Here is a 26,644-nt window from a genome sequence, read left to right on the forward strand (position 1 = left end):
AAGTGGGAGGGATAAATTAGGAGTTTGAGATTAATAAACACGCACTGCTGCTGCTGCTGCTAAGTCACTTCAGTCGTGTCCGACTCTGTGTGACCCCACAGACGGAAGCCCACCAGGCTCCCCTGTCCCTGGGATTCTCCAGGCAAGAACACTGGAGTGGGTTGCCATTTCCTTCTCCAATGTGTGGAAGTGGAAAGTGAAAAGTGAAAGTGAAGTCGCTCAGTCGTGTCCGACTCTTAGCGACCCCACGGACTGCAGCCTACCAGGCTCCTCCATCCATGGGATTTTCTAGGCAAGAGTACTGGAGTGGCTTGCCATTGCCTTCTCGCACTACACTATATAAAATAATCAACAAGGACCTACTGTATAGCACACAGAACTATATTCAATATCTTGTAATAAACTATAATGGAAAAGAATGAAAAATACACACACACATATATATAACTGAATCACTTTGCTGTACACTTGAAATATTATAAATCAACTACACTTCACTTAAAAAGAAAGAAAAATTTATGGCAAAAGATACTATACAAACAGCAAAAGACCAAAAAAAGGGAAAAAAATATCTGTAACACATATGCCAAAAAGCATGCATCTACAGACAAAAACTCCTACGAACCAATAAGAAAGCAATGCAGGTGTTTGGGAAGCAACACTACTATTTTTCAAAATCATGTTACTTTTCTAAAGAAAAAAATGCAGTTTTTTACTTTAAAGGAACATAAAAGAAAACAAAGAAGTGGTTTAGACAGGTGCTTCCCAGGGTTTTAGATTCAGGCCAGTAGAAATAAGGATAAAAACTGCGGATGGCGTTCAAGAGAAGATGACTATGTTTTTATTTTCCGAGGTTAGGTACATTTAAAAATAATATTATTTACTATCAACAGAACTGAGTAATTAGTGATTTAATAAAGAAAAGACTATTCCAATACACAAACAAAGAAAGCAAACCAGTAGAAAAACTGGCAAAGAACACATGAAGGGGTAACTTATAGGAGTAGAAATGAAACACAGCCCGCAAACGATTATGCAATTATGTAAGAAGTCGCTCAAGCTCACTGGCTGTCCATAAAGTACAGACGAAAGGAACAACAAAATGCCTTTTCACTTCTTCAACCAGAAGGAATTTCAGATGAGATGTAAAAGGCACTCCCTACATCGCTGGAAGGAGTAATAACTGCTGTGCAATTGGGGGAAAGAGACACGGCAAAAGGTATTCCAGTTTAAGATGGACATATCGTCTGAGCCTTTGCTTCTGCCTCTGGCAATCCAGCTTACAAGCCAAAAGCACCATCAGGCACAAAGATGGGTGCGGACTGCACAGTGTCAAGTGAGATCATTAGAGACGAACGAAGAGTCACCCATCAGGGAAGGGCTGAAGGAATCATGGGAAATCCACAGTATAACCGGCAATTATCAGAAATTACTTATGCTTACATCACCTGACTCAGGGATGTCAATGTAATAGCATGAACCTTTTTTTATTATTAGAGGCAGAAAAAGGTCAAAAGCAAAAGCGATAACCACACTAAGAAAAGTTTACTGAAGGGTGCTGGGCCAGGGCATAGCAGGGAAGGGGTGCACCCCCAGGGAGAAGAGACACCCTTCGCAGAACCCAAGGGACCAGATATGCTGTGTAAAGACTTTTCATGCTGAGTGTTTTCTGAAAACACAGGGAAACCCCTGAGAGTTAAACACCCAACTTCCACCTTCTCATGGGCGTTCCAGCTGCACATTATGTGAAATCGCAAAATCTCTCACTGAATCTGCCCTTCAATCCAGCCTTTGACCATAGAGTTTCAACACTTCTTACTTGTTCTCTCTTCTTCTTTGCTTTCACAACTGGGTACAGCAGATTGGCTTAGGCCCAACGAACATCCAGATGAAGCAACCTGCCCACTGCTCTCAGAGGGCACACCCCATATGCCACCCACCTTGTTCTGCTGGGGGACTTTCCTGGCCATCATGGCCATGGTTAAGATGCCCGTCCACTGCAGGCGGCACGGGTTCCATCCCTGGTCGGGGACTGAGATCGCACGTACCACGGGGCGTGGCAAAAAAAAAAAAAAGACTGGTGCTTCTCACCGGCACTTTCATTTTTGTTTTACTGACTTTTACTAGAGTCAAAGCACAGTGTGAAAACCGCCTGGGCACGACCCTGCCCGCGGGGATGCTGCCTCCTCTTACATGAACTCACGGCCAGTGGGAAGCACCCGTGGGGGAAGACGGGGTGTGTCTGCTCAGCCACCGAGTCCCCAAGGCCTGTGTGGCTGTGTGATATGAGCGTCATGGGCTCTTACAGAAAGGCGGCGGTCAGTTTGTCCAGGGCCAGGACACGTGAACGTTGGGACTCACTGTAGTTTGAACAAGTAGGAATGCCTGGACTAATGCAAGGCTTCTGACGCTGGACATGAACGTCCCAGCGAGAGAGGCGTGGGGTAGGACAAGCAGGGCGCTGCCCCGAGAAGCCCCTGGGGAGACAGAGCACTCACATCAGACGGAGGGCACAGCTCGGTGCCACGACGCTCGAGAGCCGTGCCCCGGTCTTTAGGGAGGACGGAGGGCAAGCCGGTGACCCAGCCGGTGACCCTGTTACCAGCGGGCTCTCCTCATACTGAAGCCACTGCACCTAACACACCTGAGCTCTCATTTCAGGAAGTCACTCATTTTCAAGTGCTTTTTATCAACCTAATCACATCTGGAATCACAATATCCTATACAGGTGTGTGTGTGTGTGTGTGTGTGTGTGTGTGCACACACTGTGTATCTATATGCAGACTATATACACACATTGACTACTCGTACACTGACAATCCCATATACGTCGTTACACATGGTTTCCTTCACTGAGTGAAATGGTCAAAATGTTGACGGGCAAGGGCTCGGTGACAGCGCCCCTTCCAGGATCAGTCCTTGAAAGGCCCAGTTCGCTCTGACTGTGTCTTATTTAACAGAATGGGACCACAGGGGGGCAGTGTCATGAATCCGAATTTTCTCAAGGCGAGAGAACTTAATTTGACTTAAATTCGATGGAACATGAGAATTTGAGATGGAAAAAAGAAATACCTGTGTGTCTGGAATTTTCTTAAAAATCGAAGCCCCTAACAGCAGAGGTACTGCACGCGCGTAAGACTGGAGAAGGGGACCACAAAGAGGGAGAGCCTGCAGGTCCCATGTTCTCATGCTCCAGTGACAGGACAGAGGTGCCGAGGGGCACTCTGTGTGAACTTCATTCCACGCGGTGGCACCTCCTCAGACAGACGCTGCTCCGGGGGGTCTGTGTCAAGCACCACACCTTCCTGGGTCCTTGCAGGAACAGCACTCAGGTCTTGGACTCCAGCTTCCCGTCGGCTCGTGAGGGAGACACGGACATATTAACTGCACACTGTGACACTCCCGAGTTCTCACTGATGAGCCAGAATCCCAAACCACGCTCCAGAGATGAGGGAACAGACAGGACCAGCTAGACTCCCATGCAGAGAAGCGGCTGTGTGAGGACTGTGTCCACGAAGCCTATGGACTACACCCTGAGCTGAAAGGGACCACTGAGCTCTCCTGAGGGTACGCTTGCTCGGGTTACATGCCACGGGGAAGAAATGCAGAGATTGATGGACCAGGGATGCTCCAGGTGGTCCAGCGGTTAAAGAATCTGCCTGCCAGTGCAGGGGACACAGGTTCGATCCCTGGTCCGGGATTCCACATGCCATGGAGCAACCAAGCCCATGTGCCACAACTACTAACCCCATGTGCCTAGAGCCCACACTCTGCAACAAGAGAAGCCCCCACAGTGACCAGCCTGCGCACCCCAAAGCAGAGGAGCCCTGACTCGCTGCACCTAGAGAAAAGCCTGCAAGCAGCAACACAGACCCTGCACAGCCAAAGATAAACAAAAGAAAAGTTCTTAAGAATTAAAAAAAAAAAAAGATCACAGACCAGCAAGCTGACACATAGATTAGGAGAGATAGAAAAGACAGTCATCAGTCGGTGGTTTAAGTCACCATGATGGAGAAGGGCAAGAGGACATTTGTTCACTCAGTAAAAGCTGGCTGTGACCCTACCAAGTGCCAGTCACTCTGATGTCACTGGGCTTTCCAAGTAAGACGGGATGGAAGGCCAAGTGCGGAAGTGTGGAGGAAGACCTAGTCCCTCGAATGGGTTCTTGGCTAAAGGAGAGCCTGTGACTCACGAGCGAGGTGGCAGGGTGGTGTTGCCAGTGCTGAGAGGGAAGTGCAGAGTCACCCTCTCTTCTTCCCGCTGTCCTAAACAAGTGTCTTCTGTGTGGCTGGAGCTGTTGAAAATATGCCGCTGGATCGAACCATTTCCTTCACTTACTGCGCAAATAATCTGGTCTACACAGCATGGCTCATATCCGAAAGGAATTCTAAGGAAATCAGTCCTGAATACTCATTGGAAGGACTGATGCTGAAGCTGAAACTCCAATACTTTGGCCACCTAACGCGAAGAACTGACTCCTTGGAAAAGACCCAGATGCTGGGAAAGACTGAAAGCAGGAGGAGAAGGGGATGATAGAAGATGAGATGGTCGGATGGCATCACCGACTTGATGGATGTGCGTTTGAGTAAGCTCCGGGAGTTGGTGATGGACAGGGAAGCCTGGCATGCTGCAGCCCGTGGGGTCACAGAGAGTTAGATATGACTGAGAGACTGAATGGAACTGAACTGAACTGAATCTGGTCTACAGGCCCCAAACCCAGAGGTCAGTCCTTACTGTCGAGGACAGGCAGAGGCCAAGCAGCAACAGTACTGGGTGGAGGAGGCCACGAGGGCAGAAGAATCCAAGAGGGAGGCCTGCTGTGCTCGCTGGGCCAGGGCGGTCCCCACAGAGGGGCAGGGGCCAGAGCAGCGTTCCGAAAGGCGCACGGGCAGAGCTCACGAGGGGATCAAAGAGGGCTCCAGCCAATCAGGAGAGACGGGAGGCTACGACTTTGGCCTCGACCCAGTGGGGGAACTGTGACGGACGTGTCCTCTCAGAAGCACGAGAGAGGGATCAGTCAGTGGGAATAGGCGCCCAGGAGAGTGAGGGGCTAGGGATGCTCTGAATGAGTGGAGGCAGTGGGCACGGGAAGGGAAAGCGGGCTGTGCACACGAAGGAAGACTGGAGGCTTCAAGCGGCGCGGGCGCGGAGCGGAAAGAGGTGCAGATTCTGAGAAGAGACGAGATTCAAAGTCGGCACCCGCGTCCGGGTGACCGGCAGGAAGGCGGAGCCAGGGACAGGAGGACGTCAGGGGGGGACTAGGTTTAGGGAAGACGTGGAGGACTTCACCTTGGAAGTGACCTGGGGAGAAGCACCATGGAGACATGGATCCGGAGCTGAGGATGGAGGTCAGAGCTGAACACACAGACTTGGGAGAAGATTCAGTGGATCGAGATGCCGTGAGAAAGACCCGGCAAACGGAATACTGGAGGCAGCGGGCAATCACCAGGCGCAGAGAGGGACACACAGGCAGGGGCAAGAACAGACAGACAGACAGCAAAGAGACGAAGATCTAAGAAGAGGATGCAGGAAGGGGGAGGCCAGGAGACCCCGGGGAGCCGTCAGGCAGGGGCGGCACAGCGAACGTCAGAGATATTCTAGGCGGCCTTTCTGAAAACCAGAACCCAAACAGCGAAGACGCAACACTCAGAAGAGACCCTGAGGCTCACCCAGTTCACGTGCTCATTTCAAGCTGAGGACACACAGGCCCAGAAAGTCACCTTGGTTTTCTAGAGGAAAGGCCCCTGAATGAGGAGGCAGAGTCAGGGGAGTGGGGAAGGCCAGGTCTGAGAGCAGCTCTTTTATTCTGATTATGTTCGTTAAACCTGGTTGCTTACGATTTTCCAGGTACTCTATATACAAATAATCTGAATTTCTGAGATTCAGCAGTCACCTTTCACGACAATCAGCAGTACAGGCAGAATGCAGGTATTCAACAGAACAAGCAAGGAGAGCCACAATGAAAGAAAACAGAGCAGAGAGCCCAGGGCTCCGATTCCCGAAAGCCCTGCGCTCCCTCTGGAACCCTCCCTGTCCTGTGAGGCGGACAGGCTGGACGTCGGCTAGGAGACGCTTCGGCAGAGACCAGACAGTGAATGAGAGAACAAAGCACAGACAGAACAGTGGGGGTGCCCGGAGGCTCGAGGACAGGGCGGCTGGTCACCACGACTCCCCGGCCGCCTGGGGAACCAAGATCAGTGCGGAGCCAGGGTCCAGGAGGGCCCCAGGGATCGCTTACTGTCCCATCCGGCTGGTCTGGGCGTGGGGAGTCCCCACCCCTCAGGCAGCAGAGACCCGGGGCTCCAGAACGGACAAGAGTTTGCTGTCAGCTGGCAGAAGGAAACATATGGCAATGTTTTTCAGAGGATAATGAGTCCACTGACTTACAACTTCCTTGAGCTATTTTAAGGTCGCTTTATGTGGAAGACAGATCACTTCCAGCTGCCTCAGCACCTGTCTCCAGACCTCTCAGCAGCGTAAGGGCAGCATTCTAACAGGCCCGCCAGTCCCGGCACAGGAAACGGGCTCACCCACAGGTTTCCCAGGCGTCTACTCACGTGCTCGTGTGCTCTCTGCAAGATCTTCTCAGGCAACGTGAAGCTCCCTGGGAAATTCCTGCCTGTGTCTATCATCCTGATGCTGCTCCGCCTGGGCATCTCTGGGAGACCAGTGGCACCGGAGAGGTTAAAGCTAAGTAGGGGTCATAAGCCAGTCAAAGCTATGGTGTTTCCAGTAGTCATGTATGGATGTGACAGCTGAACCGCAGAGGAGGCTGAGCACCAAAGAACTGATGCTTTTGAACAATGGTGTTGGAAAAGACTCTTGAGAGTCCTTTGGACTGCAAAGAGATCCAACCAGTCCATCCTAAAGGAAATCAGTCCTGAATATTCATTGCAAAGACTGATGCTGAAACTGAAACTCCAATACTTTGGCCACGTGATGCAAAGAACTGACTCATCTGAAAAGACCCTGAGGCTGGGAAAGACTGAAGGCAGGAGGAGAAGGGGGGCAGCAGAGGATGAGAGAGTTAGATAGTATTACCAACTCAACGGATGTGAATCTGAGCAAAGTCTGGGAGATACTGAAGGACAGAAGAGCCTGGTGTGCTGCAGTCCACTGGGTCACAAAGAGTTGGACACGACTGAGTGACTGAACAAGAAGAACAAGGAGGCATCCAGAGAGGGCCATGTACCCGCCTCGCGGGCAGGGGGCCTCTGGCCATATCTGCAGTCAGCCTGGCAGGGACCAGCAGGGCAGCTCCAGAGAGGGACGTGGTCAGCCCTCGGGACTAACTGGAACAAAACAGGCTCAGGAAACGTTCCAGAATACAAAAGAATTATGTGAGAGGACCTCCCAGAAACCCTTTTGAACTCGGGCTCTGTGACGACATTGTGCAAAAGAAATAAACTTCATGAATCTCGTACACAAATCAGAAAAGGGCCTGAAAGGACAATATGAACTTATCAGCAATCCCCCAATCAGACGGCCAGACGGCATCCAGGAGGCAGCCACTTCCGGGGAGGGACGTCCTGGAAGACAGCCACCCGCCCAGCTCACCGGACCTCAGCCCTGGGTCACAGCCCAACTGAGGACAGCGGAGGTTTTCAAAAAGGGGAACCTGGGGGGCTGGGGGAAGGACAGGACGGACGAGCGTGTGGCAACTGCCCTACCCTCCTGAGGGTTCTCACAGGCAAGTTTCATGCCCGTTTCACAGCAAATAAAGCTGCTGCCCTTCAGAAGTAACAGGGGACTTCCCTGATGGCCTAGTGCTTAAGAGTCTGCCAGCCAATCCAGGGGACACGGGTTTGATCCCACGGGCTTCAGGGACGAGGCCAGTGAGCCGCAGTTACTGAGCCCCAGTGCCACAGCCGCTGAAGCCTGTCCACACGAGAGCCTGTGCTCTGCAACAAGTGAAGACGTGCAATGAGAAGCCCACGGACCCCAGTGGGGAACAGTCCTGACTCGCCGCAGCTAGAGGAAGGCCGAGTGCGAAAATGGAGACCCGGCGCCGTTCAACCCAGATCCCTTAAAAGAAATAAGCAATGTGCCAAAGGGCACGCTGCTAACAGGCGGCAAGAGCTGGTATCTACTCCCGACGGTTCCTTTAATCACATGTGAACAGCTGTCCTTTTAAATAAAAACTAGGTCCTTCTAATTCCCTTTGGGATTTATTTCATCCACTGACAAGTATGTATAAAGCAGCTGTTACGCAAAGTACTGCTATTCCAGATGCTGGAGACACAGCGTTGACAGTCTTGGCCTTCACGAGTTTAATTCTAGTAGACCAGTACTTCAAAGAAAGGCTCGTTATTTCCAACTCGGGGCCACAGAGAGGAAGACAGGGAACCAGCGACCTAACGACCTTTGATATTCACCCACTGACAGGAGAGTGGAACCACATAAGCTTACCTGGGGCTTACCTGTCCTCACTATTCTGACTTACGTGTAACTTACAAACACACACACACACACACCTTGAATACATAATAGAAAGCTACCATAGGAGGCACTGGTACCTGGACGTGACACGTGGCCACACCGAGAATGTGAGACCCGCAGAGGCTCCGTAAGTACCCCGAGGGTCACTGGAGGACGCTGAAGGGACACGAGGGAGGAGACAGTTTTGTGTGCCTGAGACAATCACTCAGAGACTATCTTAATAACAATTTCCTGAACGCACAAATAAACTACTGAGTGAAAGCACAACATTTCAAGAAATAACATACAGAAAAGACTTGAAGCTCTAACCAGAAACAAAAGCTGTCCACAAAGAGCAAAAGAACACGCTCCAACCTTCTAACCTGCCTTCAACTCAAGAGAATAAACTGTGATGTGGCCACTGGTGCAGAAGACAGGTAAACATCCCTGCGCAGCGGGGATGGCCCAGCGTGGGGCAGGGGTCCAGGGAGCAGGTGGGATCTTGGCCGAAGGACTGGACTCTCCAGGGAGTCAGAGAGGGCGCCTCCCTCTCTGAAGAAGTCTGGCTGATGATGGACCCACACTCAGGTCACATAAAACTGCCGCAACGTCTTCACGCTGCACATCTGAAACTCACATGTGTCACACATCAATTACACCTCAACAGAGCTGGAAAAGCAGCCCCGGACTGGTGCCACGTCATCTCGTCCTCACCGTGAACCCCATCCACAGGACACACACAGGCTCGGGAGTGAGAGGAATTTTCCACATCCCACTGCTCGGATCCTAACCAGAAGCACACCATCACTCCATTCCCCCTCGCCCAGAGTGAAGAGGTGGCAGGGGCAATGTCAAAGCCCTGGGCACTGCAAGCCCCCCTACCCTCCCAGGCCAAGCGTCAGCAATGCGGCTTTACAGACGGGGTGAGAAGGCAATAACTGGTTGAACTGGGTGACAGGCGCATGGTTTTCACTGCACTGCTCTTCCGACTTTCCTATATGCTTGGTATTTTCCTAAACAGAAAGTCTGAACATACCAAAAGAAAAAACACACAGCTTCCAAGAGGGTGCAGTGGGCGAGGGGTGAAAGCGGTGTCGTTCCCCAAACTGGGGGCAAACGTTGAGTGACGAACCCTGGGTACCTCTCAACTCCCGATCTCAGACTGTCACCTTGCACCATCAACCTTGCAGATTTACCCCCAAAAGAGCAGGCACTAGGGCCGGGGAGCTGCTATCTGACCCCTGCACGCTGAGGTTGGGCTCCTGCCGCCCAGGCCAGCCGGGCCTGCTCAGAGGGCCATCAACACCCTCCTCGGAGGACGCCAAGGGTTAAACGGGGTTTAAAGGAGCACCACTTTTTCCTATGGCTTCGGCCAGCAAAAGAACTACCAAAGAGGAAGTAGAAAAATTCACTGCCAAGGGATGAGATGCACTCAAAGGACAACCCACCCCATCGCCAGCCGTTCCGGGAACGCTGGGAGCGGAGCTCTCTAACGGGAAAGGAAACTCACTCTTCTGTGCACGCGACTTAGCCCAGAAGGGAGATCTGTCTGAGTTCAGTGCCCCCACCCCCGCCAACCCCACCTCCGCAGAGACCGGTGGACCCGTCACCTCCCCTCCACCCCCGCGAGGCCCCTCCCTGGCGGGCACAGCCGGACATCCGGGGCCGGGGTTTACCGATGTCGCTCAGCAAGGTGAGGATGGCTCCTTCCCGCAGGCCGCAGCAGTTCTCAAACTGGTTCAGGTACTGTCGAGAAGGGGAGAGGGGCGTCAGGGGGAGTGGTCAGCAGCCACCAGTGTGCCGTCCACCAGGGTCCTCCGCCAGCCGAGGCCATCTGAGCACTCCCCGGGTCCTGGGCGGGCAGGCGGCAGGACTGGCTGGGGCCGGGCCGGGGCAGGGATGGAGGGAGGAGGCCTGCGAGCTCCTGGAGGGGCTCACGTGTGCGACCCTGACCCTGAGCCGTTCTTGGAGCCTCACCTGAGCCACGGTCCCGGGGAAGCGGGCAACAGCTAGATCAGCCACTGCTGATCCACTGCTCCCAAGAGCCCTGGGGACCCACTGAACCCCTCCTTCTGATCCCTTCCCCTTGCCCTGGGTGGGGATGACAGCAGGGACCACGTGGCAAGCACTCACCACGTGCCGGCACCAGGATGGAGCCAGAAGAGAAACGGGGAAGCACACGATGCTGGGTCTGGGAATGGCCAAGTGTGGACACAGCATCACCTGGCTGTCCTGCCCCCCAAGCCCCAAACCTGTGCACCTTCTTCCCGAGGGAAGAGTGAGGGGGTGTGGACGGAAGCAACCTCATTTTGGTACAAAGCCAGCTTGTGCCCAGAGCCCGCAAGGCCCTCGTGCTCTTCGTGGATGGAGAGCCACGTGGATGTGCTCCGTGGAGCCCTCCTGCCATATCTCACTGAATCCTGCCCTGACCTCCTCTGCGGCCAGCGTCGGTGGCCTTTCTGGCTCACGGGTGAAGATGCTGGACCGAAGGGGTCCAGGCATCCATCTGCCCCCACAGCCACCGCAGGACAGAGCTGCCCCAGGACGCAAGTCCACCTGAGGCTTGGGCCCTCCTGGCCTGGGCAGCCTATCGAGGGGCTTGGTCTGCTGCGAGAAGCCAGCCTCAACTTCAAAAACCAATTGCCCAACAAGAGGGGCACCGATGTTAAGTCCGTGAGCTATTCCCATACTGGGCACACACACCTCACTACTCTAATCAGTTCTGGCTTTTAGATTCACTCGCGCATTGGCCAAGCATGTCTCCCTGCCCAGGCGTGCGGATTTTGAGCGTTCAGGAGCAGGGAAAGACAGGCCACTCCACTTGGAAGCGAGAGGACGGACTCCGGGTGCTGAGGCAGCAGCACCACCCCGCCCTGATCCCCCCTGGTGATCGCGTGGACGCAGGCCCCGTGGGGCGCCACCCCGCCTCCACTGCCCCACCCTGCACCCCGGGCCGGGTCAATCACACCCCAGTCTGTATCACTCTTCCCCGGTGGCCCGGCTCCCCGCTGCCCACAAGATGACGTCAGAGGTCCTCTGCTGCCGTAAGCTGGTCGCCTCCCACCTACCGCCCACGCTGCCCGCCAAGGAGTGTCCACTCAGCTACAGGGACACGACTTTATGTCCCTAAATAGCAGCAGTTAGTAATCCAGTGGCTGTCAAAGGTCAGGAAAATAAAAGAGGAAACTGGAAGTGCTGTCGCGTCCCCGTTTCTCCTGTTATCAGTCCCTGCCAGGGGGCCGTGCCAGCAACTGTGCTCACATCCTGCCTTGACACCCCCGGACGGGCCACCCCCTGGGCAGGAGACGGCCACTCGGGCACATGGGCCTCATGGAAAGTCCCTCTGGAGAGGGGCAGGGGCCAGGAGAGCAGTGGGAAAGCAGGCAGCGCTGGCTCTGGGAACGGCCGAGGGGACACGAGGCACCTGCTGGCTGTCCTGCCCGCCCGCCCCATCCCTGACCGCCACACCATGCACCTACTTCTGGGGTGAGGACTGGGGGGGTGTGGACGGACAGGCGGCCTCTCTGCAATACCAAGCCGCCTTCTGCCCAGCGCCTGCACGGGCCTCACGCTCTGTCTTCACACTGCTGTTCTCATAGATGGAGCAGGGCCCGCGGCTGGGACCTGCAGGTGAGACCCGGGCTCTGCCGCTGCAGCTGTGGCGGCCCTGCCCCTCTGGGCCATGATGCGCCCCCCTTCACTGGGGATCCCATCTGTTTCCCCTGCATCGCGGGGCTGCTCACGAGGCCATGAATAAGAGCAGGTTGTGGTACCGTTTCAGAAATAGGACACGCACGGTCCCCAGGACCCACCCCGCGGTGCATGGTCTGATACAGAGACCTGCAGACGTGGCGGGAAGGCAGGCGGGGAGTGGAGCCCAGAAGCTGCGTCAGCGGCGGCTCTGGGTCCCCGGCCCGGCCTGTGGGGGCCGGAGTCAGTCCCTTCCTGCCCCGCTCCGTGACCCCAGGCAGCCGTGTCTGGGAGAAGCTGTGCTCACAGGGACGGCGGACACGGGGCACTAAAGGGCTGACACGGCCCTACCTGCTGGGGAAGGAAGGTCTGTATGGGGCTGGTCCTGCCCTGCCCTCGACTCAGACCAGGTGATGTTCCCTCGGCACTAGAGGGACAGCCGCAGGGTGCACGGCAAGCCCCACCCTGACCTCGGCGCCTCCGCCCCACCCTCCCCGGCCCGAAGGCAACCCCCACCCCAGGCCCTGCAGCCTCACCTTGCCCCTCCGCTCAGGGCCCCGCCCCTGCAGGCCCCACAGCCTCACCTTGCGCAGGTCCCCACCCTGGCAGTACTCCATGGCCAGCAGGGGCAGGTCATTGGAAGCCAGGCTTTGCATGCCTTCAGGGACGTCCCGGGCGGCCACCACATTGGGGTGGTTCAGCCTAGAGGGTAAGGGACACGGGTGAGGGGGCGGACACTGGGCTCACCCCTGCCCCCCAGGGCCTCGAGGTGCCAGGGCCTGGCGGATGGAGGGGCAAGGGCACGGCTGGTCCCTCACCCAGGGCCCGGCAGCGCTTGGTCCGCGCCATGAGCCCTGGTCGTGCGAGGGCCAGAGGGGGGCTGGGTTCTCCTCAGAGGCCCCACGGCAGGCCCCCCGCGCTCCCCAACCACTCTAAAACAGAGAAAGCAGAGGGACTGCGTCAGCACGCCACTGGGTGGGGACGGGGAGTGTGTGTATGTGCGTGCGTGCGTGTGGGGTGTATGGGGGGTGTCTGTGTATGGTTTGTGTGTCTGTAGCACATGTGTGTGTCTGTGTGGCGTGTGTGGTGTGTGTATCTATGTCTGCTCGTGTGGTGTGTGTTTGTGGTGTGTGTGTGTGTGTGCACGTGGGGTGTATGGGGGGGTGTCTGTGTGTGGTTTGTGTGTCTGTGGAGTGTGGGTGGTGTGTCTGTGCATGTGGCATGTGTGCGTGGTGTGTGTATGTGGTGTGTGCATGGGGGGTGTCTATGTGGAGTGTGGGTGGTGTGTCTGTATGGCATGTGTGTGTGGTGTGTGTGTGCGCGTGTCTGCTCGTGTGGTGTGTGTGTGTGTGGGGTGTATGTGGGGTGTCTGTGTGTGGTTTATGTGTCTGTAGCACATGTGTGTGTCTGTGTGGCGTGTGTGGTGTGTGTATCTATGTCTGCTCGTGTGGTGTGTGTTTGTGGTGTGTGTGTGTGTGTGCACGTGGGGTGTATGGGGGGGTGTCTGTGTGTGGTTTGTGTGTCTGTGGAGTGTGGGTGGTGTGTCTGTGCATGTGGCATGTGTGCGTGGTGTGTGTATGTGGTGTGTGCATGGGGGGTGTCTATGTGGAGTGTGGGTGGTGTGTCTGTATGGCATGTGTGTGTGGTGTGTGTGTGCGCGTGTCTGCTCGTGTGGTGTGTGTGCGTGTGGGGTGTATGTGGGGTGTCTGTGTGTGGTTTATGTGTCTGTAGCACATGTGTGTGTCTGTGTGGCGTGTGTGGCGTGTGTGTCTATGTCTGCTCGTGTGGTGTGTGTTTGTGGTGTGTGTGTGCGTGCACGTGGGGTGTATGGGGGGTGTCTGTGTGTGGTTTGTATGTCTGTGGAGTGTGGGTGGTGTGTCTGCAGCGTGTCTGTGCATGTGGCGTGTGTGTGTGGTGTGTGTGCGCGCGTGTCTGCTCGTGTGGTGTGTGTGCGTGTGGGGTGTATGTGGGGTGTCTGTGTGTGGTTTGTGTCTGTAGCACATGTGTGTGTCTGTGTGGCGTGTATGGTGTGTGTATCTATATCTGCTCGTGTGGTGTGTGTTTGTGGTGTGTGTGTGCATGCACGTGGGGTGTATGGGGGGTGTCTGTGTGTGGTTTGTGTGTCTGTGGAGTGTGGGTGGTGTGTCTGCGGCGTGTCTGTGCATGTGGCGTGTGTGTGTGTGTGAGGGTGTATCTGCTTGTAGAGTGTGCGGTGTGTGTGCACACGTGCTCATGTGAACAAGGAAACACCCCCTTCCCCGGGTGGGAAGGGAGCCCCTGCTGGGCTGAGACTCCCCCATGCCTTCCCAGCTGGGAGGGCAGCCCCCCAGCCCCCCTTCCCCCCACCCGCCCCGGCCCCCCTGGAGGAACAGACTCTGGCAAAAGGTTCACAGCAGGGACACTCACCTACCAGCTCAGAACTGGAAACACTTGGGAAAAGGATCTTTGCTGACAGAGAAAATGGCTATTTTATATCATATAACAAAGGAAGCCCACCCAGAACCCTGGGCGGGGCAGGGTGGTGGGCTGTCACTGCCGCTGCCCTGGCGACTACCCGCCTGGACAGCCTGGCTGGGGCCCTGACACCTCTATAAGGGTATCAGCGCTGGGCCTCACGCCTCTTTCCAGAGAGCTGTGGCTGTGGCTGCAGATCCTGAGGCCCTCCTCCAGAGTCACCGGCATCCCCTGAGCCCTTCGGTCCCCCACCCCCGCGTTCCCCCAGGAAGCTGGCGCCCAGGCCCTCACCTCCTCATGATCTGGATCTCCAGGCACCAGCGCTCGCGGTTCCGGGGACTGAGCTCCTGCCGGCACTGCTTGATGGCGATCTGCTCGCCTGTCTCCTGCAGAGGATGTGCAGGACGATCAGAGACAGCCAAGGGTCAAACCCACAGCTGTCGCCTCTGGGCCCAGAACACAGCCCGCGCTCAGCTCTAGGTCCCCAAGGCCGGCAGCGTGACCGCTGAACGGATGGCCCCAAGGCCCCTCCATCCCGTCTCCCGGCCTGCCCCCTGCTCATCTCAACCCACCTAACATCTGCACCCAGGCCTTGCCCCATCCCCACCTCCCCCTCGAGACCTCTTCGGACCACTTCTACCCAAGAGAATCCTCATTTCTTAACCCCTGGCACTACTGGGCTTGACCTCGGACCCATGCAAAAGGCACTTCCCTGTGCTTCAGCCTAACAGTTAATGCCCTGGCTTCAGGTTTCATGTTCCTCCCGCTGGGAGGGGTGGAGAGGGGGGTGTCTCTCTCCTCAGAGAGAATGCAAGCGTGGTATAGGGGATGGAACACCACAGGCTGATTCAAATCCCAACACAGCCGTTCACCAGCTGTGACGCCGGGCGGACCACGGGCCCTGGCTCGGTTTCTCGATCTGTAAAGTGGGAACACTGACACCCACCTTTCAGGGGTGCCTCGGGGCTGAGCCCCTAGCAGCATCCAGCCCTTAGCAAGCATTGGGCAACTCTCCTGGGGGCAGACCCACGCAGGCACCGCTGGCATTTAAAACTCCCTGAAGCTGGGCTCTAACCCGCCTTTCCATCCCCCTCCTGCGACTCCACCTCGGGTCTCCAATGCTCAGTCAGGGTCAGACCGCTGGCCCAGCCTCTGGTCTCTGCTCCGGGGCAAGGCCCGGGTGCCCCCCACAGCAGGGGCTCCTGCCCTCCTGTCTCAACAGGGCACTCCTTCACGGCACTTACCCACCAAAGATTTCTTTTCTGCAGGGTCACAGGGTTACTTTCTCTTTTCTCTGTTACACTATAGGCCTGTCCACGCTCAGGAGTTTAACCTCTAATGCAATAACTGACATAGTGCCCTTCATGGAAGCTTCATGAACAGGAAGGAGGGAATCGCTACAATTCTTGTGAACGACAGACGGCCTGGGTCCTGAGGATTAACTCTTCCCTCCCCCCCGGGTGTCCAGGCAGTACCCAGGTCAGCGCTCAGCCACCCCATCCCTGGCCCCTGGGGCCCCAGGCCCCTGCGGTGAGAGCCCCCTAAGAGCCCACATGGCCTGGGACCAGCTCTGACCTGCAGGGCAGGCAGAGGAGAAATCCAGCAAGAAAAGGCTTCAGAATGGTACCAAAATTCCACTGGGGCCCAGATGAAAGATGGGTGTCCTAGAGGCCCCATTGGACCATTTTCTCTGTTTATGAAGATGTGCATTATGAGGACTCCTAAGTCTTATAAGTGCAGGAATTCATTGGGTCCAGACTGGGACTCAATGGATGCATGCCGAGGTCATGGCAAGGTCCCCAGAACACATGCTTCCTCAGGGCGGCAGACACACATCCAGGTCACAGGTCCACGAATCCAGCCACAATCCCTGCAGAACAAGGGCCCACCCGGGAGGAAACGGACAGTGGGGGTCGGGGCTCCCCAGGTGGCGCTAGTGGTAAAGAACCCGCCTGCCAATGCAGGAGACGTAAGAGACTTGGGTTCGATCCCTGGATAGGGAAGACCCCCTGGAGGAGGAGATGGCAACCCACTCTGGAGTACTTGCCTGGGAGATCCTACGGACAGAGGAGCCTGGCGGGCTGCTGCCCACAGGGTCACAGAGAGTTGGACACAACTGAAGCGACTTAGGGCACGCAGACAAGAAACAGACAGTGTCCACTGGGACGCCTGACTCGCTGGTCAGCAGACCCATCCCTAAAACTGACATTCGCCAACGAAAGCTTCAGGAATGAGGTGGAGGCATCTTTTGACTGTGACAGCTCCAAGGCCAGCAGCAGATACTTCCAGCACCCCCACCCAGGGCACTCTCCCAAGTGGCTTCTATAAAGTCCCCACACGGCTGTGGTTAAGCCTCGGTCCCAGTCTCCTTATATGCTTACTCTTTTTCTTTTCCGAACAGCTCCACTGCGAAATCATTCACACACCATTCGATTCATCCATGGAAAGCACACAGCTTGATGGTCCAGGGTACACGCAGAGTAACGTGGCCAAAGCCACAGTTCGTTTCAGAGCACGCTCGCCAGGACCTCCCTGGTGGTCCAGTGGCTAGGACTCGGGGCTCGCGGTGCAGAGGGCCAGGGTTCAGTCCCTGGTCGGGGATCTAGACCCCACGTGCCGCAACTGACAGCTTCACACGCTGCAAGTACAGGTCCCGCATGCCACACCAGGACTGAAGATCTCAGGTGCCGCAACTAAGACCCACAGAGGCTTCACTCAGCTCAGTTCAGTCCTCGGTCATGTCCGACTCTCCGCGACCCCACGGACTAAAGCACGCCAGACCTCCCTGTACATCACCAAGCCCCAGAGCCTACTCAAACTCATGTCCATTGAGTTGGTGATGCCATCCAACCATCTCACCCTCTGTCATTCCCTTCTCCTCCTGCCTTCAATCTTTCCCAGCATCCAGGTCTTTTCCAGTCAATCGGTTCTTCACATCAGGTGGCCAAAGGATTGGAGTTTCAGCTTCAGCATCGGTCCTTCCAATGAACATTCAGGATTGATGTCCTTTAGGATGGACTGGTTGGATCTCCTTGCAGTCCAAAGGACTAACTAGTTAATTATTTTAAAAGAGAACATACTCATCACCTCCCACAGAAATCCCCACCCCAGGCCTAGATGAGCACCCATCGACACACTGCCTCTGCAGATTTAGCCGCCTGGACACTTCATATAAACAGGATTGTGTAAGATGTGCCTTTCTGTGGCGGCCCCTCATCCGGCAGGATTTTGAAGGCTCACCTCTGGCAGCCCATGCCTGCTTTGAGCCACGCTCCCCAGCATCGCCCACGGCAGCAGGTGCTGACGGCCAGGCTCTGCCACTTTGTCCACTCACTGTGCCGTCAGAACCCTGATCTCTGGCCAGGATTCAGAGATGCCCTTGAAGCAGAGCTGAGCTCTTTCAAAAACTGGCAGTCCTGCTGCTCTTGAACCCACCAGGACAACTGGACGAGCGACCTTGGAGGGAAGTCCAGCTGGCACTGCTCAAGAGTTAGGGTGTGTGTCAAGAGGCCACGGTTTCTTTCATCTTGACAAACAACCAGAACGCGTTACATCGCACGAGACTTTCCACCCTCTGCAGCGTGAACTTCCCGAATCCCCTGCTCTCAAACTGACTCGAATCTGCTTTTGAGTTTCACTTCCCGTTCGGGTTCAGACTCGTTTTTTTGCCCAGTTCTCTGGTAACTCCACCAACAGCCATTCCGATATGTGTCTAGAAGCTTGTTTGCAGGTGGGCGGGATCATGCAGAAATCTGAGCTCCAGCAACGAGAGGAGCCGGACAGCCACACTGCAGAGGGAGGTCAGGCCGCCGGGAGTGGCCGGTGAGCATGTGATGTTGAGACGGACGGCTGTTTTAAGCAGCCGTTCAGTAGAAGACGCTGCAGCTCATGGTTTGTTACTGCACCATCTCCCCAAGTTTAAACACCTGCACCTACTTTAATATACACGACCATGCATTCATTTTCCATCGCTGCTGCAAGACACTGCCACCAGCTCGCTGGCTTAAAACGACACCAATTTACTTCCCGATGGTTCTAGAGGTTCAGAAGTCTGGCGAGGGTCTCACGGGACTGAAGTCAAGCTATTGGCGGGCCATGTCCTTTTCAGAGGCCCTAGGAAAGAACAGCTTCATATCCGCCCTAGAAACTAGGGTCTGCCTGCAACCTGTGGCCAGCAGTGACCAGTCCAGCCTCTGCGGGCGTGCTGCTCACACCAACCCTCCAGTCTCCCTCATCACTTTCAGTGACCCCTGCGTCACACTGGGTCCACCCAGATCGTCCAGGATGAGCTTCCCAACTCAGGTCAGCTGATCAGCAACACTGATTCCCTCTGGAGCGCAACCTAACACATTCACAGGCTCAGGGGGTTAGGACGCAGACATCTTGGGAGGGGCCATCATTCTTCTGAGCATAAACAGTACGCTTCCTTCATGAAGATGACAGACGGGGCTTCTCTGGTGGACCAGTGTTAAGAATCTGCCTTGCAATGTAGGGGACACCAGGTTCGATCCCTGGTCCTGGAAGACTCCACATGCCATGGGACAACTAAGCCCGTGCACCACAACCACTGAGCCCGTGCTCTAGAGCCCGTGAGGCACAGTTACTGAAGCCCGCATGCCCAGAGCCTGCGCCCTGCAACCAGAAAAGCTACTGCGACGAGCAGCCCAGGCACCGCAATGAAGGGCAGCCCGCACTCGCTGCAATGAGAGAAAAGGCCGGGCGGGAGATGCAGCACAGCCAAAATAAGAACGAAAATGAATGAATGAATCTTAAAAAAAAAAAAGACAGATAAGTCAAACCCAGCACAGCCAAAATAAGAACGAAAATAAATGACTCTTTAAAAAAAAATGACAGATAAGTCAAACCCAAAGGGCAGACATTACACGCCTTAGGAAATATTTTATAGAATCCGCCTGTATATACACTGGGTGACTGCAGATAGCTGTAATTTCCTGCCTAACACAAACACTGGAGCTCACACACAGCCGTCACCTGGCCCATCCCAGAATCCGCTAACAGACCCTGATACTGAAGACTGATATTAAAGACTGAAGAACAGTCAAACTCTACCTAAAGAGTGAATTTTGTGACGTCAAAGCGGAACATACCACAGGGTTAAGTGGGCACAGGCCCCAACACTGAGTGGGCAGCTCAGCCTGGTCCTGCGGTGCCAGGGGAAACCCTGCCTTCCCAGGCCTGAGGGTCCCACACAGACACAGACACGTCTTACCCCATTCCGTCTTTCCATGATTAATTTTTCACTTGAAACAGAAGCCCAGTTAGAAGGACCTTCTGTGACTAAACACATATGTTCTCTGGAAAGCAAAATTCAATTAATCATGAACAGACTGTGAAGATGATTTTGAAACTCTGGGGATGTCTGTCCCCAAGTTGCAATGACACTCCAGGGCATGGATGACCAACTCTGTTTGGCCTGGAACCTCCCAGTCTCAGCTCAGTTCTCTGGAATCCCAGACTTGGCCCGAACCATCTTAGTACCCAACTCCTAGGAAGTTGGGACAAAATTTAAAAGCAGTGTATCTGGAGAAAATGGAGAAAGAGGACCAAGATGGTGTCTCCATCGAAGGCAGTTGATTACGAAGGTCCTTCAAGTCTCTGTGACCTTTTCACCTTTTGCGTACAAAGTTGAGTGTACTCTGAAGTGGGGCAGCTTGGCGGCACAGGCTCCCCCAGACTCTGGGACCCCTGGACGGCACTATAGGAGAAGCGAACTGAAAGCCAGACTCTGAAGGAGCCACTGGCCTCCCTGGCAGCCTTTAATGGCCGGGGGGCCACCAACAGGAAGCCAAGGGGTCTGTCCACACCCTCGGGTCACGAAGTCACCTCCTGTTACCAAGGCAACCACTCAACAGGCCTCTGTGGTCTAAGAGGGGGACTGGAAACACCTTCCGTGTTCCTTCTCAGATCCTCCTTCCCAGATGAGTGTTTCGGGAAGGAGGGCCCCAGAGACAGCACTCCTGCGCAGTCAGAAGGCTGAGGTCTGGCTGCAGCTCCGCCCAGTGACCGGTCCACATGGAGCCGGCTGACCCCGCCCACTGCCGGCGCCTCCAGACCCATCCACAGGAGCTCGGGAGGAAGCAGGTCAGATCACCGGCGATCCCTCATGCCTCAACTGGTGAATGTGTGACCTTGAGCTCATTACCTAAGCCTCTGGGTCTTTATACACAAGGTGGGGGTGACTGCACCCCTTCTGGTGCTGTCGGTCAAATGAGACGGAACGTCTGACCCTCGGGTGCACATCCCTACTTCCTCTCCCCACGCCACCTGCTGTCTCTGCTCCCCCCACACTGCGTGCAGCCTGTGCTCTGTGCAAAGTCCCTTCAGGCGTGTCCAACTCTGCGTGACCCTATGGACTGCAGCCTGCCAGGCTCCTCTGTCCACGGGATTCTCCAGGCAGGAATACCTCACCTCCCGTCAAATCCTGCCTGAGGATCCTCCTATCACGCCAGAGCATGCAGGAGGCGGCGTGGATAAGGCACCCAGCACACCTGGTGATGACACCCTCACTGAACAGGAGCCGTGATGATTTCTGCACAGTCTGGTGCTCGTATTTACACCTATCTGATATGTTCCTGAGTAGTCATTTCACTCCTTCGACTAGAGCGTGAGCATAGTAAGTCAGGATGGTCAAAAAGATGGACCCCTGATGGCTCAGGTCAGCGCTCAAAGCCTGTAAGACTTGAAGACACACAGGCTACAGCGAGCGTAGTGTCGTCCGGTGAGGGGACAGGGAGAGCTGGCCCCACTCCTCGAGTGGGGACCAGTGTGTCCACAGGGATCAGGCAGCACTTTCCAGCCCTTCCCATCACAGCACGCGGAGGGTGTGACACGAGCAAGGCGCCCTGGGACGCCTCACTCGTCCAAGACTCAGGATGCCAGTGCATCTCTGCAAGGTGCTCTGGTGGCTTTGGGCCCAGACAGGCTGACAGCAGCAGGGATCAGTAGAAGTCAGGATGTCTTCGGGGAGAGCTGACTGCCCCACCCAGCACTGCCTGGGCCCCGTTCCATGTGTCCCCCCGACCCAGAGCAGGGCTCCCTGCAGCAGCACCCACCTTCTGCACATCAGCCTCCCTTGCACCCGGCTCCCCTGTCAACTCACCCGCTCACACCCGCTGGCCAGGACCTAACCTCGGCAGGGGCTCTGAACAGGTCGCCCCCTCAGCCTGGACCCTCTTCCTACCCTCCCCGCCTGGCCAGAGCCCACCAACCCTCAGGTTGCTTGTTCCTCCCGCCTGGTGATGCCCCCAGGACAGCCTTCCCAACCCCCAGACCCCTCCTGATCCCCGGTATAAGGTCTCAGCAACCTGGGGTCCCTCTCCCAGGCTGTGATGACCATAGTTGAGAGTTTACGTTTATAATACTTGATTAACGGTGCTTTCCTTTTTTCAAAAAGGCCTTCACCAAACAGTGGCTGACTCTTGGGCACCCAATACATGCTCAACATAGAATTTCTGTGAGGGAACTGAAAGAGGCCCAAAGGCAGACAGGATCCAGGCTGACAGGAGCCCTCCTCCGCAGACACACTGGCCACGCGGGGGGCTCAGGAGCTCAGGGAGAACCGACCCCCAGCTCCGCCGGGTGGGCCTCGCTGACTGACCTGCTGGAGCCCAGAGGGCAGAGGCAGGGAGGGTAAGGGCCCCAGACGGCAGACTGAGAGCTTGGCTTTCGGTTCTTTTTTAAAAAAATAAGGTTTTTGAACAGAAGAAACTTGAAATAGAAGACACACACTCTCTATCTCTTGGGCTCACAGCTAGAAAGCCAGAAACAGCCTCCATCTGACAACCGTACCCCAAGGCCAGAGAGCACACAGGGCCCCCAGGGGTGGAGACGGCAGACAGTGGCCCACTCTGCGATAGAATGCTCTCTCAAGGAAGCCGAGATGTGGCTGCAGTGGGACGCAGGCTGGAGCAGAGACTCTGAAGGCCCTGGCCCGTCTGAAAGCGCCCGGCCCAGGTCTGTGTGGGCTGAGCATGGGGCTGAGCTCCAGGAGTTGGTGATGGACAGGGAGGCACGGTGTGCTGCAGTCCACGCAGTCGCAAAGTCGGACACGACTGAGTGACTGAACTGAACTGAGGAAGGAGCTAGCTCTTCCGTCCTGATGCCAGGGCTCTGCTGCACCCCCCTCGCCCCCGCAGCCACGGGGTTTGCTGGAGTCGGGAGTTTGCCGGGTGACTCTGAGACCTCCCACCTGCAGGACTGTCCTCGGGCCCCCACGTTCCTCCAGGGGCTGCTCCACCCATTCAGAGCTCCATGTCTTCCAGCTGATACGGGAGGCTGGGGGTCTGAGATGACTTCTGCGGTGACTGGCCGGAGGCCGGCATGACTCTCCCTGCTGGCTGCAACCAGGCTCCTGGGAATCCACCATCTCTTCAAGTCCAGAAGGATGCTCGAGGCCCTTCATTAAAAAGTGGGTACCTTCCCTCAAGGGCTTCAGTGTGTCTGAATTTTGGGTCAAGAAGCTAGTATTAGCTATAGCGTGAGTGAGAGTTCCCCCGAGCAGAGGTCTCCAAACTGGGTACAGGTAGGGGTTACTCAAAACAGGAATCCAAAAAAAACAAACACCGGAAATGAAGCTTTCCTGCTATTAACTGTGCAGCACCACGCTCAGAGCATCTGTCAGGTCGCGTGTCACTTCTAACACTTGGGGGATCCCAAGGACAATGGGTCTTCCACCAGCAGGGGCGGACAGGGGCCGGTGGGGACACGCTGGAGGTTCCAAGTGCCCCACTTACGTAGAATTGTGGACAGTACCATCCGATTTTAATAAGTTCAGTTCAGCCACTCAGTTGTGCCTGACTCTTTGAGACCCCATGGATTGCAGCACACCAGGGTTCCCTGTCCATTACCAACACCCAGAGTTTACTCTAAGTCATGTCCATTGAGTTGGTGATGCCATCCAACCATCTCATCCTCTGGCGTCCCCTTTTTCTCCTGCCTTCAACCTTTCCCAGCATCAGGGTCTTTTCCAATGAGTCAATTCTTCGCATCAGGTGACCAAAGTATAAAAATTTCAGCTTCAGGATCGGTCCTTCCAATGAATATTCAGAACTGACCTCCTTTAGGATGGACTGGTTGGATCTCCTTGCAGTCCAAGGATCTCTCAAGAGTCTTCTCCAACTCCCAGTCCAAAAGCATCAATTCTTCGGCGCTCAGCTTTCTTTATGGTCCAACTCTCACCTTCACACATGGCTACTGGAAAAACCATAGCTTTGACTAGACAGACTTTGTTGGCAAAGTAATGTCTCTGCTTTTAGTTGGTGATGGACAGGGAGGCCTGGCCTGCTATGATTCATGGGGTCGCAAAGAGTCGGACATGACTGAGCAACTGAACTGAACTGAACTGAAGGTTGGTCATAACTTTTCTCCCAAGGAGCAAGCATCTTTTAATATCATGGATATAGTCACCATCCGCAGTGATTTGGGAACCCAAAAATTCCCCATCTACTTGCCATGAAGTGATGGGACTGGATGCCATGATCTTAGTTTTCTGAATACTGAGTTTTAAGCCAACTTTTTCACTCTCCTCTTTCACTTCCATCAAGAGGTTCTTTAGTTCTCCTTCGCTCTCTGCCATAAGGGTGGTGTCATCTGCATATCTGAGGTTACTGATATTTCTCCCAGCAATCTTGATTCCAGCTTGTGCTTCATCCAGCCCACTGTTTCTCATGATGTACTCTGCATATAAGTTAAATAAGCATGGTGACAATATACAGCCTTGAAGTATATTCCTTTCCCAATTTGGAACCAGTCTGTTGTTCCATGTCCAGTTCTAACTGTTGCTTTTTGACCTGCATACGTATTTCTCAGGAGGCAGGAAAGGTGGTCTGGTATTCCCATCTCTTTCAGAATTTTCCACAGTTTGTTGTGATTCACACAAAGGCTTTGGCATAGTCAATAAAGCTGAAACGTTTTTCTGGAACTCTCTTGCTTTTTCAATGATCCAATGGATGTTGGCAATTTGATCTCAGGTTCCTCCGCCTTTTCTAAATCCAGCTTGAACATCTGCAAGTTCATGGTTTAAGTACTGACTTGGACGATTTTGAGCATTACTTCACTAGCGTGTGAGATGAGTGTAGTTGTGCAGTAGTTTGAACATTCTTTGGCACTGCCTTTCTTAGGGACTGGAATGAAAAGTGACCTTTTAGAGTCCTGTGGCCACTGTGGACTTTTCCAAATTTGCTGGCATACTGAGTGTAGCACTTTCACAGCATCATCTTTTAGGATCTGAAACAGCTCAACTGGAATTCCATCACCTCCACTAGCTTTGTTCACAGTGATGCTTCCTAAGGCCCACTTGACTTTGCATTCCAGGATTTTAACAGAAGGACTCTCATAAAATGGATGAGTCGCTTAAAGAGATTCTTGTGGAGAATTTTAGTGCATGTAACACCAGGGCACACAGGAATATGGAAGCCCTAAGGCTTGTGGGGTGAAAAACTCATGTGTCAAAGACATTAAGAAAACAATGAAGATCTATGAGGTGTAAAATTGGCGCAAAGAATTCAAAATTATAAAAATTACTTGAAACCCGCATGTTCACCCAACATCCTCATCGATAACTCTCATTTTCGTCTGCCTCTGTATAACTCTCGCTGTGAGGTATTCTGGGAAGACACCATAACTGGTAAGTATTTAAAATGTTTTTTAAATTAACTTTTAAAACATTCAAAAATGTTTTATTATTTTCACACTTTATATTTTTCTAGAGTGTGAAAACATGTTTGCATGTTTCATAACATCTAATACATCAGGACACCATACATTAGTAGGTGATAATATTAGGTTAGCAAAGATATGTAATTTTTAAAATATATATTTGAAGCTGAAAACTTAATTTTTGTTTTGACTATTTAGGTGACAGTAAAGGTTGGAGACCACTAACCTAGGGTCAGCTTAGGGGACCTGAGGCTACCTTCCCAGGCCCTTTCTCTCCCAAGAAGCCCAGGGCCAAGGTGAGCCCCATTCACGGGCTGGGGGGCGGTGTGCGGTGAGACTTAGTCTGCACCCCCAGCCCTGCCGCCCCCCGGCTCCTCCCAGCAGCACAGAGCCTACCTGATTGTGCCATCGGATGACGTTCCCGAATCCCCCTGTCCCCAGCCGCTCTTTCATTTCCCAGGCCCCACATGTCTGGGCTGGCAGGGACGGTGACCAGCTCATACTGAAGTCCTGCTAAGCTGCAAGCAGTGTGGGGGTGGGGGAGACGACAAAAGGGGACGGTTAGGAAGAGCGGGACTCGAGAAGACGGACACGGTCAAGGGGTGCCACAGCTGACTCTGCATGGCCCTGCGTCAAAGCAGGTGGCTGGGTCTGGCTCTCGTCTGGGGAGCCCAGTCCTGTCTCTCGCAGCCCCCCACCCAGCCCACCGCGAAGCCGCACGGACGCCGCAGGGGCAGGACGCCCCCCGCGCCCCCGGCTGCGGCCCGCTCGGCCGCCGCGTCCCGGGCCGGCACCACCCGCCGGGGCCTCCCGCCCGCCCGCCCCGCCCGGGAAGCCCCGGACTCGGGGCCGGTCACGCGCGCCTCCGCGAGCCTCGCAGACGGGGGCGCGGGGAGCCCCGGGGGCGCCCGCCCGAGGCGCTCACCTGGCGGCGGGGCGCGGGCGCCGCCCCGAAGGCAGGAACGCGCGGGGCCCTCGCAGCCGCCTGCCGGGCGCCGCTTCCTCAAACGCTTCCTGCTCTGACGTCACGGGGCACGTGGGTCGCGGCCTTAAAGGGGCCGCCGGCCCAGCCTTCCCCGCCCCTGCCGGGACCGACCCTGGGAAAGACGCCCGCGCGCGCCGCAGACGTGCGACTTCTACCTGAGCGCTTTCTGGGGAAGGTGGGGATTTCCTCTCCCGGCCCCCCGGCCCCGGGGTCAGCGTGACCGCGCTTCCTAGACTTTGAAGTAGGGGAATTTCCCGCTCCCCCTCCCTCCCGCTAGCATGGATTTACGGACGGTTTACGAGAATTAGCCTGGGCCTCTAGCTTTTCCGGCTGCAATCCCTCACCTGGTCTGCAGACTCCTGGGCTCAGATCGAGAATGATAAATCACACCTGTAGTCCCTAGGCGTGACAACCTCCGCT

General features: G+C 55.1%; 1 protein-coding gene across 1 annotated transcript in view; it reads right to left on the reverse strand.

Moving 5' to 3' along the window:
* The window catches only part of IKBKB (inhibitor of nuclear factor kappa B kinase subunit beta), a 48,648-nt gene extending 22,326 nt beyond the window's left edge, over positions 1 to 26,322 (reverse strand). Inside the window, exons 1-5 of the mRNA XM_055416658.2 lie at positions 26,165 to 26,322; positions 25,636 to 25,757; positions 14,854 to 14,948; positions 12,693 to 12,810; positions 10,095 to 10,164 (exon numbers count right to left, since the gene is read on the reverse strand). Of these exons, the coding sequence (XP_055272633.1) occupies positions 10,095 to 10,164; positions 12,693 to 12,810; positions 14,854 to 14,948; positions 25,636 to 25,740 (388 nt within the window). The 5' untranslated portion in view covers positions 25,741 to 25,757; positions 26,165 to 26,322. The remainder of the gene's footprint in view (positions 1 to 10,094; positions 10,165 to 12,692; positions 12,811 to 14,853; positions 14,949 to 25,635; positions 25,758 to 26,164) is intronic.
* Positions 26,323 to 26,644: the final 322 nt, after the last annotated feature.

Source organism: Moschus berezovskii, chromosome 26 (assembly GCF_049115385.1).
Source record: "Moschus berezovskii isolate FMDL1 chromosome 26, NW_MosBer_1.0, whole genome shotgun sequence".
Classification (NCBI taxonomy): Eukaryota; Metazoa; Chordata; class Mammalia; order Artiodactyla; family Moschidae; genus Moschus; species Moschus berezovskii.